The 16,614-nt window shown below is 34.7% G+C and overlaps 1 protein-coding gene across 4 annotated transcripts in view; it reads right to left on the bottom strand.

Annotated features, from left to right (window-relative positions):
- The window catches only part of DACH1 (dachshund family transcription factor 1), a 359,157-nt gene that overhangs the window by 163,318 nt on the left and 179,225 nt on the right, over nucleotides 1-16,614 (bottom strand). For all 4 annotated transcript variants that reach the window (XM_085309491.1, XM_085309494.1, XM_085309490.1 and 1 more), the window contains exon 3: nucleotides 7,434-7,595. In XM_085309491.1, coding sequence (XP_085165617.1) covers nucleotides 7,434-7,595 — 162 coding nt within the window. The remainder of the gene's footprint in view (nucleotides 1-7,433; nucleotides 7,596-16,614) is intronic.

The following is a 16,614-nucleotide window of genomic DNA, read 5'->3' on the forward strand; positions in this document are numbered from 1 at the left end:
TGTTAATATAGCCTTAGTCTCCAGAAAGGATTTTTTTTTCCCCAGGATATCCTGATTAAACAAAACCCTCCAGGATTTATCTTGATTATCAAATTACCTTTAAGCCCAAAATGATGTGTTGCATAGTTCACATCATTCTGGAACTGACATACCCCAAAAAGAAAGGATACACTTCAGAAATGCCTGTATTCTGTTACAAAAAATGAAGGAAGTTTTTTTTTTTGACCCCTTGTGCTATATATGACAGGACATAATGATAAAATATTATTTCAATATTTGTATGACTAAAGAGAATTTTGTTTTTTGATATACAAACATTATTTTCTGAGACTGAACTGATAATCACAAGGTTTAGTGTTTTCTTTTTTAAACGTAATTTCTAATTAGTATTTGGGAAAGATGATCCTATCAACTATCATAACTACTCAGCAAAATAAGATGTATGTTCAGCTTACATTTTTAAATAAAGCACTTCTACAGTATTATTTTTTGCAGAAGTATAGACACTGCTGATAATAAATAATGACAAAATAAACAAATAAAAGCATTAAAAATTCAAATTTTTTCATACAAAGTCCTATCAAAAAGGAAAAGGACCATAACAATAAAGCATGTATATTGAAAACGTTCAAAATGAAAATTAAATTATCTATCTATTTATCCAATTAGGACTATTTTGCATGGAACAGGAAGTAATTTAAATGTAATCAAACAGTACAAATACTCTGTTTTTTATCTTAGTGACAAGATAGATTTGATCATTTAGATTTTTCCATGAACTTCATACAGCTTTAGACCCAGAGTATAATTTTAAACACTTGTTCTCTCAACATGCTTCACATGGGTAAAATAAGTTTTTTTAGAAATCAGAACAAACTTGAAAATATAGTRTTTATTTACAAATAGTTTTCTGAGTGAATATCTAAACTTCTCGCCTGCTCTTTCTGAAGAGTAGATTTTTCTTCTTTTTCATCTCACTCAGTCTCAACTAYAATTTTTTCCTTACTGAGTTACTGCCTTGGAAAAGAACTGTTCACTCATTCACATTTTATTCCTGAAAATCTTAATTGCTGACACTGACAGTGAGATTCATCTATTTAACTTTATGTATCTACAATTTAGACATTTAAGATCGTTCCTTTAGGCTCCTGTTGTAGTCAATGGAGAAAAATAAGGACTTTTAAGGTGCAACTTTTCTGACATATTTTTGCCATCTACTTCAGGATGAGATGGATCACCCCTACAATTGCGCAGTTCTGCCTGTTGAGTCTAAGGAGAGTCTAAAGTAACTAACACGGATGCAAATGTATACATTTCTTCAAATGAAATCCCATAGTGAGGATTTAATCTAGAACAGAGACTCCACGCTGTAAYACAACTGACTGTCCAACATGAAACGCTGAATCTTTGCTAATAATTCCCTTAATTCGCTAACTGGTGTTCTCATAACACCCAATTCACTGCCTTGTTTAGCAAATTTATCAATCACAGTTAAAGGCTAGAGAAGCAGATTCTGCAAGTCAAAACTCCATATATATTCTGTTGATAGACTAACGTAACATTTTAGTCACGTAATTCAAGATTTGTTTTCCCTGTGTTACTATAAAGACAAGTAAAATTCCGAAACAAAGTTAAGCGACCTGATATACCCAAATTATCTGTTTCTGGTGTTCTGTGCATTCCCAAAGCACTGTTTTATGAAGGCCTTCCTTTAGCTTGAAATATGATGTGCTCAACRTTTGTCCTTAAGACTATATGACTATGCCTTTGCTATAACTTACGCAACATTTTCATCCACAGATCTCAAAGACATTTACAGAAATAGATACGTATCACTGACAAGCATTTGCCTTACATCCCACAATGTTGAAGTTACATGTATGGTCTTGTCTTTAAAAGTTTCAGTGCTAAAAGAATTGTTATGTATCACACAATAAGCACGGAAATACTGTGAATAATACTTTGAGTCGAAAGTTATTGTTTGTCTTATTTTCAGCTTTGCATGAGATTTTTTTTAGAAAGGGATCACATTCATCTGCCTAGGAATTTACATGAACAGTTTACATTAGCAGAAAAATACATAATAAAAATAACTAAAATAAAAAGAAAAATCTTTCAGTGTTTAATCTGTTAAACAATAGCAAAATTCTTATGAACTAGTGATACTGTCATTGAACTGGAGAGAGTTTTAGAACAAGCTCGCTCTGGCTTTTTCACCCTATGATTTGGAATCTGCTCACAGTACTGCCAGCTTAACCAAAAAGGATTAACTCTCATATCCAACTGAGAACACAGATAATTCTCAGTAATTGGTAAAAAATGAAGATGAATGGGGCTGAGAGATAAGGAGCAATTAGCTCATCAGCAGTTACAGCTGTGCACTCAATCCGGATCCATCTCYTGAGTCTCGGCCCCTTTTAAAGAACCCAAGCAGAATAAGCACAGGACGCCCCCTCCCCAAAACCCTGCTGTACCTGCCCGTCATTTCTCTCTCTTCCATTCTATTTCCCTGCTATGCAAAGACACCTGTCATAGCATTCTGTGTAAATTACTACCTCTCCCAGGACCTGTATCTACAGCCAATCTTCCTTTTACACTTAAAAAAAAAGGGGGGGGGGGGAGAAAAAAAAAAAAGAAAGAAAAAGAAAAACCCGGAAACCAAATGACTACTGTAGACACTCTTAAGTTCCCTGTCAATCGTTTCATTATAGCAGCATCATCTGTTTGAAAATATAAGCAATTCCCTCATCTAATTATAGGGAGGATTTGAGGTTCATTAACATTGCCAAGGCAGAGAATCAGATGTGCAACTGCAGAGCTGTGCTCAGTGGCCTGCATTCTCCGTTTCCTTTTATTTGCTTTCTCAAGGTCTCCAAGACTTTTTCCTGAAACCATAAAAGTAATTCTTTCCTTTAAAATAGACACGTGTGTTTAGAAAAAGGAAATGACTGCATTTGGTRCTGTTCTATTACTGGGGAGGTCACCGGAGAAAAATAATTTAACCTAAATCTTTTTTATCTCTGATTCGGGATTAAAAAAAGAAAACAATAAAAGTAAGTAAGCAATCATTAATTTTGGACAACAGATCACAGGATACCTCACATTCGTCTCATAATTTTAAGTGCTGCAAGGTAATGTGGATGAATAGGAAACCTAACACGTCAAGAAAGCCTCTTAATTTTCTACACATTTTGTGRTTGTTTATAGATTAACATGCTCGCCAAGTGTAAAATGTTGCCTTTTATTTCCTAACTGTGTTCAGAAACCAAGAACACCAAAGTCTTTATGATTGCTTCACTTCCTTAAAGAAATAATAGCATTTTTTTTTTGTATGAATGTAGTTTAAACAATGACATTTTCTTGGGACATCTGTTTTGAGATCACATTTTGAATAGATATGAACTCATTTCCTACTAAGCWAGTAATTTACTATTGTTGATAGTTGTTTACAAGTTCTATGAGTCAGATCTTAGCAAGCGGCAAAGGTCTTTACAAAGCCTTTGAGTATTCCCTAGACTGTATGCATAGTGTATTTATTACATAAAATCTTAGGRAAGCCAAAGTATAGAGACTGTTCTTTACTGCTTAACAAGTTATAGATAGAACAGCCTAGCTCACAGAAGTAATTTTAAACATATTTACTTTTAAAGGCTTCCTTCTTTTACTGCCTCAAATTAATGAAGTATGATAGCAGGGCAGTAAGTACTTCAGCAGCAAGGAAATAATTGAGGTGCTCTACCTATCCATATCTTTGGAGTATCGGATGACAAATATATGACTGATCCTAATATCATCATAAGATGTTAATATGAAAAAGAGCAGAACCCTTCAATGAAACTTAAAGTTTGACCTTGTCACTTTCTTCGTTTTAATTCTCCAATTAAAAAAAGAACAGCATAATCTTAGAAACAAGACTGTATTTTGTTTGCTGCCATATGGAATCCATTTTTTAAATGAAAAAAATAGTAATTTATCTATCCTTCAGGTTGTATGTAGAGTTGCCACTGAAAAGAACCCAGGACATTTTTCCTTCTTATCTGCAATGTAGCTCATATCAGCCAAGCTGTCACAAGACAGTACTTGATATAAACAAGAGATTGCAAAGACATCTCAGTAATCAATATTAGGATGGCTACAGTATGGAAGCCCCAACCACTGCATATCATTTGTCTCAGCATCTATTTCTATGACCAAATGAAGCATTAATTCAAATCATAAATCTATGGTGATTTAAATCTGGGAATGAGCACCTGCCTGCTTTAATGATTTATTTTGTACATTTCAGTAAGCAGGAGATTTGTCCATATGAACTGACAGGTCACCTTCAGATGCCAGTAGCAGACTGTTTATCACCATGCAGACTAGCATCTCATCTTAGCAAGTAAATATTAAACTAAAAGAATCCAATTGATTGTGGATGGGGGAGAAAGGCGTTGCAGCCATATATTTTACTCAGTGTGCTAATACCTCACTCTGATTCCTCTGTAATTTCTTTTTTTTTTCCCCTTCTGAAATGATAATTCTGGTGGGAGGATGCAAGCTCAAGGTTACCATGCAAAACTGAGGATAAAAAATAATTACTTATTAGTATCATTGGCTTCCTTTAACTCCCTTCACTCACTAACCTTTTGGCCGTGGCTTCAAAGGACCAAGTTAATAAATTTGTGTAGTGCTCTGTATAATTATACAATGTTCATCCTCAAAAATGACTTCTGTAAGTTACATTAAGCATCTGATTAAAACCAAAATGCAAAACAATTTGGAGGTAAAGCTGACGATTCAACTCAAGAACCCGCACTCTTTTGCATAGGCACAGGAAAAGGCTAACAACAAGGTATGATCACTCCAAGTACAGTATAGTGCCACAGTGCCTGCTACAAATGGGCTGAGATGTATTGATTAAGCTTTTACCTTGTATTTTATTTTTTTGTTCTTCCGTTTGGTCAGGGACATAACATAATTTAATATATAAACTAAGATCACATTATTTTGTTTTGTTCCTTCCACCTGCCAGCACTCTATACGGCAACGTTTCAAATTCCGGCTTGAAAACCCACCATTTAAATCATTAATGATATATGGACTTGATAATATTTATTTGAAAAAAATATAAATAACATTTGAATAAAATGCAACTAAAACTGCATACACACACCCACCACAAGGCAACACATTTGAAACAAGGGGTTTTGCCACRATAATATAGTATGTAGACTTTCAAAAATTCAAATAGTAAGCAGAGATTAAACTCTTACTGAACTTAAGAATATCCTGGCATTAATGYTAGTAGTAATTACTTCTCTGATTCCATAAGCATAAACTAGACTGGACACTAGGTGGGGACCACTATAAAAGAAACAAATAAATACAAACCTATTTTTTTTTAAGGTAACCTTAACAGCAACAGTGTAGTTCAATTTAATATGCATAAACATACTGTATTTCCAGAGATGTTCTTGATAGGATGGAAGTAATTGGAATACTGTTTACTGTATTCAGAAGAATTCAAAATTTTTTTAAATAAAATGAACTCAATTTTTGATTCAGTTAAATCAGGTACAAGTAGGTTTAGATGACTGAAAGGAAATTTTGACAATTACAATAAATAATCTTACTTCACAACTCTGCACTACTAAAAAGTAACTCGAATGACTCGAACATATTTTAAGTAGACAAAGCAATTAAGCTGTAGCTTAGCTAATAGTAGATTATCTATCTAAAATATATCTCAAACAATTATTTTAAAATATAGTGAGGATTTTTTTCTCTTTTTTATTCAAATATTCATGTTTTTTATTCAAATTAAAATATTCCTTTCATCTTACAAGCACTTAATTTGGTCTGCATGTTGCTCATCTGATAACCTTACCTTGCCATAGATGTACAAGTGCCTCACAAATGCCAGCAGAATAACAGCTCCATAATTCAAGATCTGAATATTTTATTTCACATATGGATGCATCTAAGTCTTAAATTCAAATCGAAACTAGCTTCTAGTTCTATTAAAGTCTCTTTATCCTCATGGTTTGCATTTATATCCTTACTCTTTCTCATTACTTCACTTTTCATTCTGAATGTTAGGGGTTCCCTGGTCCTTCCAGTTCATTTGTACCCATCTCCTCCTCTCAAATTTCAAAGATACATGTTTTTTACCTACTCTTGTCTTCTTTCCAAGAGGACAGTTTTTTCACAAATATTTTAGGGACTGCATGTGTCGGTATTCGAGTACTACACATTTTTTCTTCACAACCACCAGAGCACCTTTTTAACAGCTTTTTCTTAAAAGCAAAACAAAAATCTGATCTTCACCTTACGCAGTTATGTGTAAATATTGTCATTGTTTAAAATAGTATGTACCTAGGAGAAGTTATTCCTAGAACTGCAATCCACATTATTTCTGTATAACAAACTAGCAATATCYACTAAATTATACAGAAACACTGTTCACAAACTCGTATCTATTTATGTTAAGGATAATGCATAATTGCATAATTATTGATCATTGAGACTAATTTCAAATGCATTTAGGAAATGAAAATTTAACAAGTAAACAAATGAAAACAAGAAAATTTAAAAAAATCCTATCTTAAGCTGTTGTATTCCTATACACACCGATCTTGCCTGCAGTCTTCTGAACATACCTCTTTGTCATTGAATTTCTGTTGCTGAGTTAATACTGTCTCAACATGATAAAAGGAGCCAATACAATGAAATGGCATAACAAAACATTTTACAGCAGACACACACAGATGATTAAAGATTTAATCAACAACAACAAAAAGTTGCTGTAGCTTTGAAGTATGCTTTAGCAAAACAAATTGGCCAAACAAATGAATAAAGTATACTAAAACAATTCTTTTTGAGAAAGAACATGAGTTGCTGATGGCTGCTTAAGAAATGGAAAAACCTGTTAACTACATTTTAAGAATGTGTTTATTAAAATAAAATATGATAGGAACCGCAGTGCATGGCAATAATTTATTGTGTATGTATGTTTTCCTTTTGTCACAGGGCACATGAAAGTATGAAATATTTTGCTTTCAAGCTTGTGTTCTGAATTACCTAAAGTCGATACCCAGCACACTGAGCAGGAGACATTGTTAAATTTCACTTTGACACCATCATCTGTCACCCCACCTGTACTTTGAAAAATGAACTCTAAGCAATCAAACCACTTTCTTTCATGGAAAATATTAACTGGCGTCTGCAGAAGTAACCTGCAAAGGGAAGAATGTTTCTGTAATCGTAACAACAGCGCCAAATGCTATTGTAAAGGTCAGCTACAAAATGAACCTAAAAACAGTAAGTAAAGGAAAATAAATATGCAATATTCTACCCCAAATCAAAGACTTCAGAGGAAAGTCCAGAAGAACCACTATTTTAATAAAATATCATAGCATTACTGACATGTAAAAATACTGTCTGAGACTTACCAACACTTGAATTCAGATCTCCATTTTCAGAGTCTGCTCCATGCTGGTTACTGTTTGCATGATAGTTGGACATAGCTTCCAATTTAATTTTTTTCACTTTCATTGCTTCTGCTATGGCGGCATTGGTGGCAGCTGCTGCTGCAGCAGCTGCTGCTGTCAGGCCTACAAAGAAGTATGAACAAAATTTAATACACATTATTCTAGGACTCTTCATTGTTACTCTTCCTTCATTCCTYACTACAGAATTCAAAGGAAATGTTATAGTATTCCTCTTCTTTGATTTGGAAACTATCAACTTTTTCAAAGTTTTTATTTCACAAGCTTCACTCTTATTTAGCTAACTACTTCTATACATACACCTAAATCTTAACTTCATATCCGGTCACTGCAATCATAGTACAATCGCACCTAAGTAGCTACAAATACATGTATTCAAAAATCCATCTTAGCCTGTAAATCACATCTTGAAGTGTCTGACTATGAAAAGGCGAAAATGTAGATAAATGTACTCGGGAAAAAAAAAAAAAAAAAAAAAAGACCCTTTGGATGTAAAATGTGTTTGCCGTGTTAAAGACCATTCTACTTATGAATAACAGGTGAGAGAACTCAACCATTTCTTTCTAATTTTACACTTAACATCAAGGAGATGTGGGCATTTTAACAAGCCTTGTTAGAGGAAAAGTTCATTGATCAAAAGAACATAAGTAAAATACTTATTTTGCTTTCCCAAGATTTCAAGGAAGTAAAGTCTTTATCTGAGAGAAAGAGTGCAACCCATTTATCGCCAAAGCCACCTTCAGGAAGTCCAAATGCTATTCCTACCAAACAACTTTTCTGCCATCCAGCCACTTACAAGAATGTTTTACAAAAATGGGGAAGGTTCTCCTTTTTCAAAGCAGYTAGAGAAATCACCCAGTAATGCCTTCAACACCCAAACTTTGATAGTCTTTAWTCAATGACTGCAGTCCCTAGACAGTGCAGGTATCCCCTCAGATACCTTTACACCAACCTCGGTGTTAACAGAGAGAAGTCAGGGTCAAAACTTCACAAGAGCTGCCCAGGAAAAGCTAGTCACTACTTTCTGCTTGCCCACACTGTTGGCCCAGTAAGCAGAGATGGAAAGGAGGGCAGTAAACCAGGTAAGTTATATGCAATAACGTTACCAACCCCTCCACCTCGGATGCCACAGGATGAGAGCAGAATCTCAGGCTCCATCATTTACAATCAAGATTCTTGTCCTGACAGTGGAGATGGCTTGAAAAAAACCCAGTGCAATTAGTTTAAAGGTGGCTGCTTGTCTGATTTTCAGATACTTGCTCTCTGAGAGGTGTGAAGTGTCTTATACATCTCTAGAGGAATTAACTCAGTAACTTACTACTTGAATGCGCCCAGGCTGCTGCCCCGTGTAGGCAAACAAGAGTGCGGTTTAGCAAGAAAGACCAAATAAGCAAGCAACCCCAGGCTGCTGAGGTAAATAACGCTGGTATCACCGGTTTTGAGGCCCTCTTGTTGTTGCTTCTGCCTCCTTAAATGGAAGATACTGCCATGTTTTTCGTTCGCACAAAGCAAAATATCGCCCACGGGGGAGAACACAGATGGTTGGGCATCAGGCACCTCTGCCACCACAGGGGCAAGGAGGTGGCAAAAGAGGTGTTTTTTAATTTCTTACGTCTTAACCCAAGCTTGCCCTCTCTCATTTCTTTGCATGACCGCATAGAGGCGAGCAAACAGCTCCAGCCTCTCTACCGTCCTCATGAACAGGCTTCTAACACCTCCAAGTGTCGCTGGGATTACAAAGTAAGTGATAATCACATTCTGCATTGTCAGATCAATATTACTCACAAAACTGCTGTTTCAAGTAGAAGAAGATATGCCAAAAGTCAAGAGTCAAATCAGAAAGTGGATCAACATGAGGGTTTCATTTTATTTTAGCTTTTGCTACTATTACCAAATGTGCACGTTCCGATCACAAAAAGGTATTGACAATAACATGGATAGCTTCCAGTGATATTTTCGTCTTAGAGGAAGGATATGAAGTTATACATTATACAAATTTGGTTACAGTTCTTAAATTAGGCCACAGAAAAAAGGGATGGTGTACCTCTGAACTTTGGTTTGCATCCTGTGTTCATTAAACAATGCAATATCCTATACTTCCTTTTTTTTATATGCATCGCTGACAAGCTAAAACTATTATCTTTAAAGAGCAATCCTTCACAGCAATGTTCAAATGTGATACAACCCATAAATGCAACAGCAGGCCTCAAACTTTTGATTGTGACAGCCCTGTAGACCAGCATTTTTAAGCACTTCCAAGTATTCGAATAAACACCATGTTAAACAGATATTCTATTGGACTTGCGAGCCCCCTCATAAATGTTATGTCTCACTGGAGTAATGACCTGGTTGCAGAACTGCTAGAATACAATCCCTCTTTTGTAACAAAATATATAAAAATATATACTTCAGTGCTTCACTCTAATGTAGGCCATAATGCTGCTCTCCAGAGGAGGCCATAACCTTTGCATAGGGACTAAGAAAATAAAATACAGACTGCTTAGCTCTTGAATATCAAAATAATGCTTGTGACCAGAAATGATAATTACAAAAAAAATCAAAAACTGAACTTCTGACTTCATTCCTTTTCTCATAAAACTCTGTGATTTAAATGATTGCTTTTAATTCTTACAACAATTTGTTTGAACTGTATGAATCTGAAAAATAGGTCTCATACACGGAAGCACCGGTTATTTGGGGAAAAAAAAATCTAAGTAAAGAATAATCCTCAGAACTGTAGCTTAATCCACCTCTTCACAGCAGTTCCAATCCAGCACTGTTTCTTCTGTTATTTCTGTTACTGCTYGACTGTACTGCTGGAGCAACACTAAACCCCATGCATTAGGATCATGTATGGTGCTACACTGTGGTGTGATACAAGTCAAAACTTTCTGTCTAGCAAAGGGCCATACTTCACTACAGACCTTACCAACAGAAATTGCCAAATACAAACAGAAGAGACTAATAAACCATTAAATAACAATTAACTGTATATTTTTAAATTCTAAATTTTAGAGTTCAAATTGACTTGAATGTTTTTTGAACTGCCTCTTCAAAAAAGCCTTTTGAACTAAACACTACTTAATATCACTTGACCCTTGTACTAAGCAGCAAAAGAACTTCCAAGTTGTACACTTTCCACTATAGACATTTTTCCTTGAAATACGAGAGGAGCAAAAGTCACCTATAAAGGCAGATGAAATGGAAGGAATAATAAGAMTCACACTAAGGAGCCACTAAGATCATTTTTATTCTTTACAAATATTTATTTCAGAAGTTAAAAAATTTCCAAGCCAAAATATCCTATGGCTTAAAGTCAATGATAGTTATCATTAATATTCTGAAATTGATAAGTTGTTTATGTCTGGCATTCTTCCTGCTGATTATGCAGTGAGACAGGCAGCTTTATAAATATCTCATCACTCCATCGTCACACAAATTTCATCGACAGTGCTCATGCACAGCTATTAGCAATATGAATCTAACCATTACAAGAGGAAAGAAAATCGAACATGTGGCATTAATACGCAGTCCTGGTTCCTAACCATCTGATAGGCAGATGGCGCAAAGCGGATTCTCCAGCTGAAATGAAGGGGCACATCATTTAAAACCTTGTTTGCATTCTAACTGATATCAGTGCCATATTGATATACATGATACATCATGGCAGTATTTGAACAATCTAGTTTGTTTCAGTCATAAATGTTTACAGCCTTGTTTTTTATCTTTAGAAGCATGTTCTGAAGAGCGTATTTTTAATTTATGAAACCTATTGTTTACTTCTGTTGAACCAGAAGATTAGCAAGAGCAGGAATATTAAATTAACACAACCACAGCAGTATAACTAAGATGGATGAATAAAGTATGTTTTTTCAATAAAAGATGTTAGTAAAGGAATTAAAAAATTAGCCTAGACATTTTATGCATTAAATACATTTATTCATTTAAACCTTACAGCTTTTCTCCCATGTGACATACTTAGAACTTTAATGCTTTATAAAGCTATTCATTTAAATCTCTCACTGTGTGCAATTAATCTTGTCCAACAATTCAATTCAAAAAGCAAAACATCAGAAAGTAAAGTTCAATTCAACAGTCACGGCTCTGAAGTAATCTCAGTATTGCTGACAGTTCCTATAGACTCATCAGCAAAAGTCTGTTCAAGGTGTCTTGTAGGAGCCATACGAATTTGAATTATAACTCAATTGAAAGCCCTCCAAGCCTTAGTAGGGACTCAGGAACAAGCAGCAGAACACCAAAAGAAGGCGTGAATGGTCCCCTTCTACAAAGACCTTCTCTCTTCTGTCACTAGATTACTTTGGCCTGTTGGGTGTGTTTGTAGCTGTTAATTATGTTAATAAAGTTGCAGCCTGCTGCCTCTGCCAAATATAATCATAAGCTTTCTCCTGCCAAATTCTCGTCTAATTTACACCCATATAACTCTGCTGAAGTCAGAATTTCGTGGGTGAGAATGAGACCAGAAGTTAGCCCAGTATGTGTGGTCTCCAGTGCTGAAATATGAATGAATGAAAGAGAAAACACTGACAAAAAACATAGCACCTTCAGAAAACAATTCTGTTTTTTGAGCAAAACGCTCAAGAGAACTGCCATATATAATGACAGATTCTTCCAAAAGTGTATGTATTACTGGTGGGGATTATGTCACACATAGGGCTACTGCCATCCAACAAATACTGCTCCCTGCTTGAGAGACATCTCTTAAAACATCCAGTTTTGACAGCATGATCAGCTTATAACATATCCGGTTCTGGGGGAGGGGGAAACAAAGGCAGTGTAACTTTTTCAGGAGCAAATATGTCTGAAAATAAGCATTTTGCATTGTATGTCTAAACATGGTCCCGGGACAAATTATAAAATTATTTAAGTTGCTGACTTTAATTCACTATTAGCTTCATCATATGCTTATTTCTAATAATAACTTATTATTCCTAATTATTATTCCTAATATTATTTTTAATAACTAATTATTGACTTCCCTAACACAACTATTGCCTTCCTTTATATACCTATATATAATATATACACATATATGAGAACATAAAAAGCCCAATTTTATATATATATGTATATATATATATTTTTTTTTTTTGCACAATCTTTTTCTTTAAGACTTCAATAACATTTTCAAGACACCATATCTTTGCTATTACAGATCAGGTAGAAAACTAAAACAAATGATTGTCAACAGTGTGTTACACTTCATTTCATTAATTTGCTGGAAAGGTCACTCTTCAGGAACATTTTATTTACTATATGGGAGGAAGTCCAAATCTCATCTAAATTCTGAAATAATGCCTTTCATTATTTCAAATTAATGCTTAATCTCCTTTCTTATACTTTATTTTAGTGATACTGACTTGAAAATAATTAATATCTTTTCTTGATTTAATTCCAGATTTCATACTGATGTCCTTACACGGACAAAATTCTTACTAAAATCTGAGAAACTTTGCTGGAGCAAGAAATGCAGGGTTACCTCTTAGGACTTGCCCCTGGCCATTCTAGATCACTGCACAGCTTCCAGGAGCTTCAGCAGTTCAGGCACAAGTTTTTGGTAGCTTACTATGCCGCTGCCCAGTTATTTCAAATGAAATAGGATCCTAACCTTAGTCTCTGATCTAATGGGTGTTTTATATAGTGTGATACATAAAACAAGAAAGGGAAAGCAATTCGCAGGAGGACATAGGTCTGATTACATAGGCTGGATTTCACCATAACGTTCTGTTAAAATATACTACTTTTCATTAGAAGAGTCCTTTAAGTATAACGTAGGCAACTGCCAGGAATTTGACAATTATTCAAAATGTTATTTTTGTTAAACTTCCTAGATTGATCCAGCACAACAGTATTGTTATATCCCCAAATTCCACTACTTGTAATTTTGAGATAAACAAGAAATCCTAGCCTGGACTATCTATTTTCCTTATCATCTGGCTTGGTTCAGTGCAAATTGCTCATCCAGTCTATTTTTAAATAGCTTAAACAAGGTGATATTATTAGAAGAGTTATAYGAATAAAGTGAAATAACCAACTGCACTCTAAATTTCTTAAAGAAAGAATACTTAGAGCAATTCAGCCATATCAATTTAGACCAGTGCAACTAAATGGAATTGCCAGTGTTACCAGTGTAYGCGAGGCTCAAACCATCTGTTGTTCATCAAAACTAATCAGACCTTTTTCCTGCAACTACTCTTAAACTGCAATATGAATTTTGAGGTAGAGGTATTGCATTTAAAATAAACAARGAAAAGAGTCAAATTTCCACAGCATACCTTCAAATCTAAAAACCTTTTTACTTATGTGTCTCTGCAATTCATAAGATTGTTACAGAAATAAACCACTGACCTAGAAAGAGACAGTGTCCTTTTGATTCATTTTGCTAAAAGTAGAAAAAATTTAATATTAAGATTTCTTGTGTTCAGAGATAACTTCTGGCAGGTTAAATGATGCTGCAAAAAATATGTAAATGTAATTATTTTATCACTAATATATGCCATTTATAGAACTGATGGACATATATTCCCTGAAGTTGTTCTATACGGTGGATTCACTCCTTTGTACTCTAGAGTAAAAAGTGAAATCATGAAGTGTGTTTCAAATACCACAATAAATTACGAACTATTATAGCTTAACGTGATTTTGTAATTGGTGAATTTATGATTTGTTTGATGGAGCTGTGACAGAATTAAACAATGTGTATTGCATAACTGCCTCCCAAAACAATGTATATTGCATCAATGCCTCCCTACATTGTACTTCTAAACAACAGTTTAAACTACCACTGAAATGCATACAGCATCACAACAATACCATTAAGAGAGAGAACACTCTTTCTTAAACAACAGTCATCTTTTCAAAAGCAATAGATTCTCAGTTCTCATTCAGCCTCTTGCATTATTCATTTCATGTGCAACCTCATGCTGGACCATAAATTGTTACTTTATCTAATCAAAGGCGACTTAACTCCACAGAAGGTCAAAGGTTTAATTTTGTGAAGTATTATCTTACGCTATGAGTTTAACCGAAAAATAGAAGAAGAAAAACAGCCAAGAAACTGGTAATAAATGAACCTTTATTGCCTCAGGCATTGGCCTAGTTAATAAACTTTCATTGAAGGTTTCTTTCAACTCTTATGGACAATGAGGTAAAAAAAAATCTTAAATTACAGCCATGTGTGACTTTTAAAGCTGGCATTCTTTTTTATCTCAACCTCCCTAGCTTAGGAGAAAGACAAAGAGATTGTCTTCAATTTCTTAACCAAAAATGTATGCTTCTAAACAGATGAAAAAGTGCAGATCAAGCTTTTGTAAAAGCAGAGGTCAGCTTTGAACAATATAAAAAAATTCTTTTACTTAAGTGTTAAATCTTGCTCCACAATCTCTTTAGCTAAGTAGTATATAATGTAAAAAAAACAGTATGTGGGAAGGGAAAATACATATACTAACAATATATTACACTAACAATGATGCTTGGTTCCTAATAGACTTTCTGCTTTACATTTGCATTGCTCGAGCGCAATAATGGCTCTTGTTTAATAGAATGACTTATTATGGGAACAACTTCCCTGCACTTTCTGCAAACAGAAGTTCCTTTCTTCTTCTTGTGTGTATTATCTCATGTTCTCACAACACTATTCCCTGTGTTACAAGAAATTAAAAGCTTTGGTATAATGACAGTTACTGATAGTTTTTGGTGTTACATGAATTTTCTTGATTAACAAGCATTCCCGGATTTGACTAACTACAGTCACTTTTATTGACATATTCTTTGAGTCTACTTTAAAAAAGCATAATTCAGCTTAAGTTCACTCAAATACAGAATAAGAAAATCRAGCAGAAATAAGAATATCAGTAGTGCTTAATAAAACCTTAGTCCCTAACTTTAGTCCAATTTATAACTGGATGGACACAATTAATTAATTGTAACACTGCTAGGATTCAAAAATATTGAAAGGATGTGTTCATGCCTGTAACAGCAGTAATGTAGCTAAATACTCATAATCTTTCAACCAGCAGGCGCTTTTGTAGGTTTTTTTATAAACCTAATCCACAGCTTGACACAGATCCTGGGGTAATGGCACACAGTTCTTTGATTAAACTARTATCTAAGCACTGTCGAGGCAGCCGTGGAAGTTTGTCTCCTTACAACTTAGGAGCTCAGCCTTGCAAGCAGAATTACCAAATTCATTCAGCTAGACCCACTGCAGCCCAGACGCCTCCTCATGTGTGTGAAATCTAAGTTATTCATGTGTATAACTGTTTGTGAAATTGAAACAAGTTGGGAATCAAAGACAATTTGAGCTGTGGACCACAGTGTCACAGCTTTTACAGCCCTCATGGTGGGACCGGCCGAGAGACCTGTCATCTGCACGGGGCTCTAAACTGAAGTAGCAGTCCACAAATACTGCCTCCAGGTGGGATTAAGGCTAAAGCAACATTTTAGCCCAAAGAAAGCAAGATTACATTCATACATTTGGTAGTTAAATTGTGCATAAGGATAGTCAGCTGCAAATTTATTTCAGGCTCTTGCCCTCCCCAAGAAAAGAAAGCAGCGTTACTCCTTTCATGAAAAGGGAAGGAAACAAATGGGAGACTTCAGCTGCAATTACCTCTCCTAACTAAGATGAAATACTGTCATGGTTACTTATTAGTGTATCTTCAGTAGACATTTAAAATGTAGACTGCTATTTCAAGGTATTTTAAAGAAAGATTCCACAGGATTACTCAGTAACAGTGTAAGAATATGCTACATGAATAAATATCCAAAAATTAAAAATATCTGTAAAGAACAATTCCAATTCTGTTTTGTCATGTTTATTCTTAAAGAGGTTGTTGCTTCATAGAAAATAAAAAATGTATTTATTGCAGTATATACTGACAAATTCAGCAATAGCCCACTGTTTGCATTTCTGTATTTGCAGTATGAAAAGCYGGATGCACCAAGCATTATAATGACAGAAGTCAACTTCATACTGGAAGAAAAAAAAAAATCCCACTAATCCACTGGCTTTTTCAAGGCTGATTATTTCAAAGCTGTTGTTTTAACACATAAAGTTGGGTTAGTGAATTTTCATGTTCCTGAACGCAGAGAATTCACCTGCAAG

Source organism: Rhea americana, unplaced genomic scaffold (assembly GCF_003343005.1).
Source record: "Rhea americana isolate MKP2758 unplaced genomic scaffold, rheAme1 scaffold_3, whole genome shotgun sequence".
NCBI lineage: Eukaryota > Metazoa > Chordata > Aves > Rheiformes > Rheidae > Rhea > Rhea americana.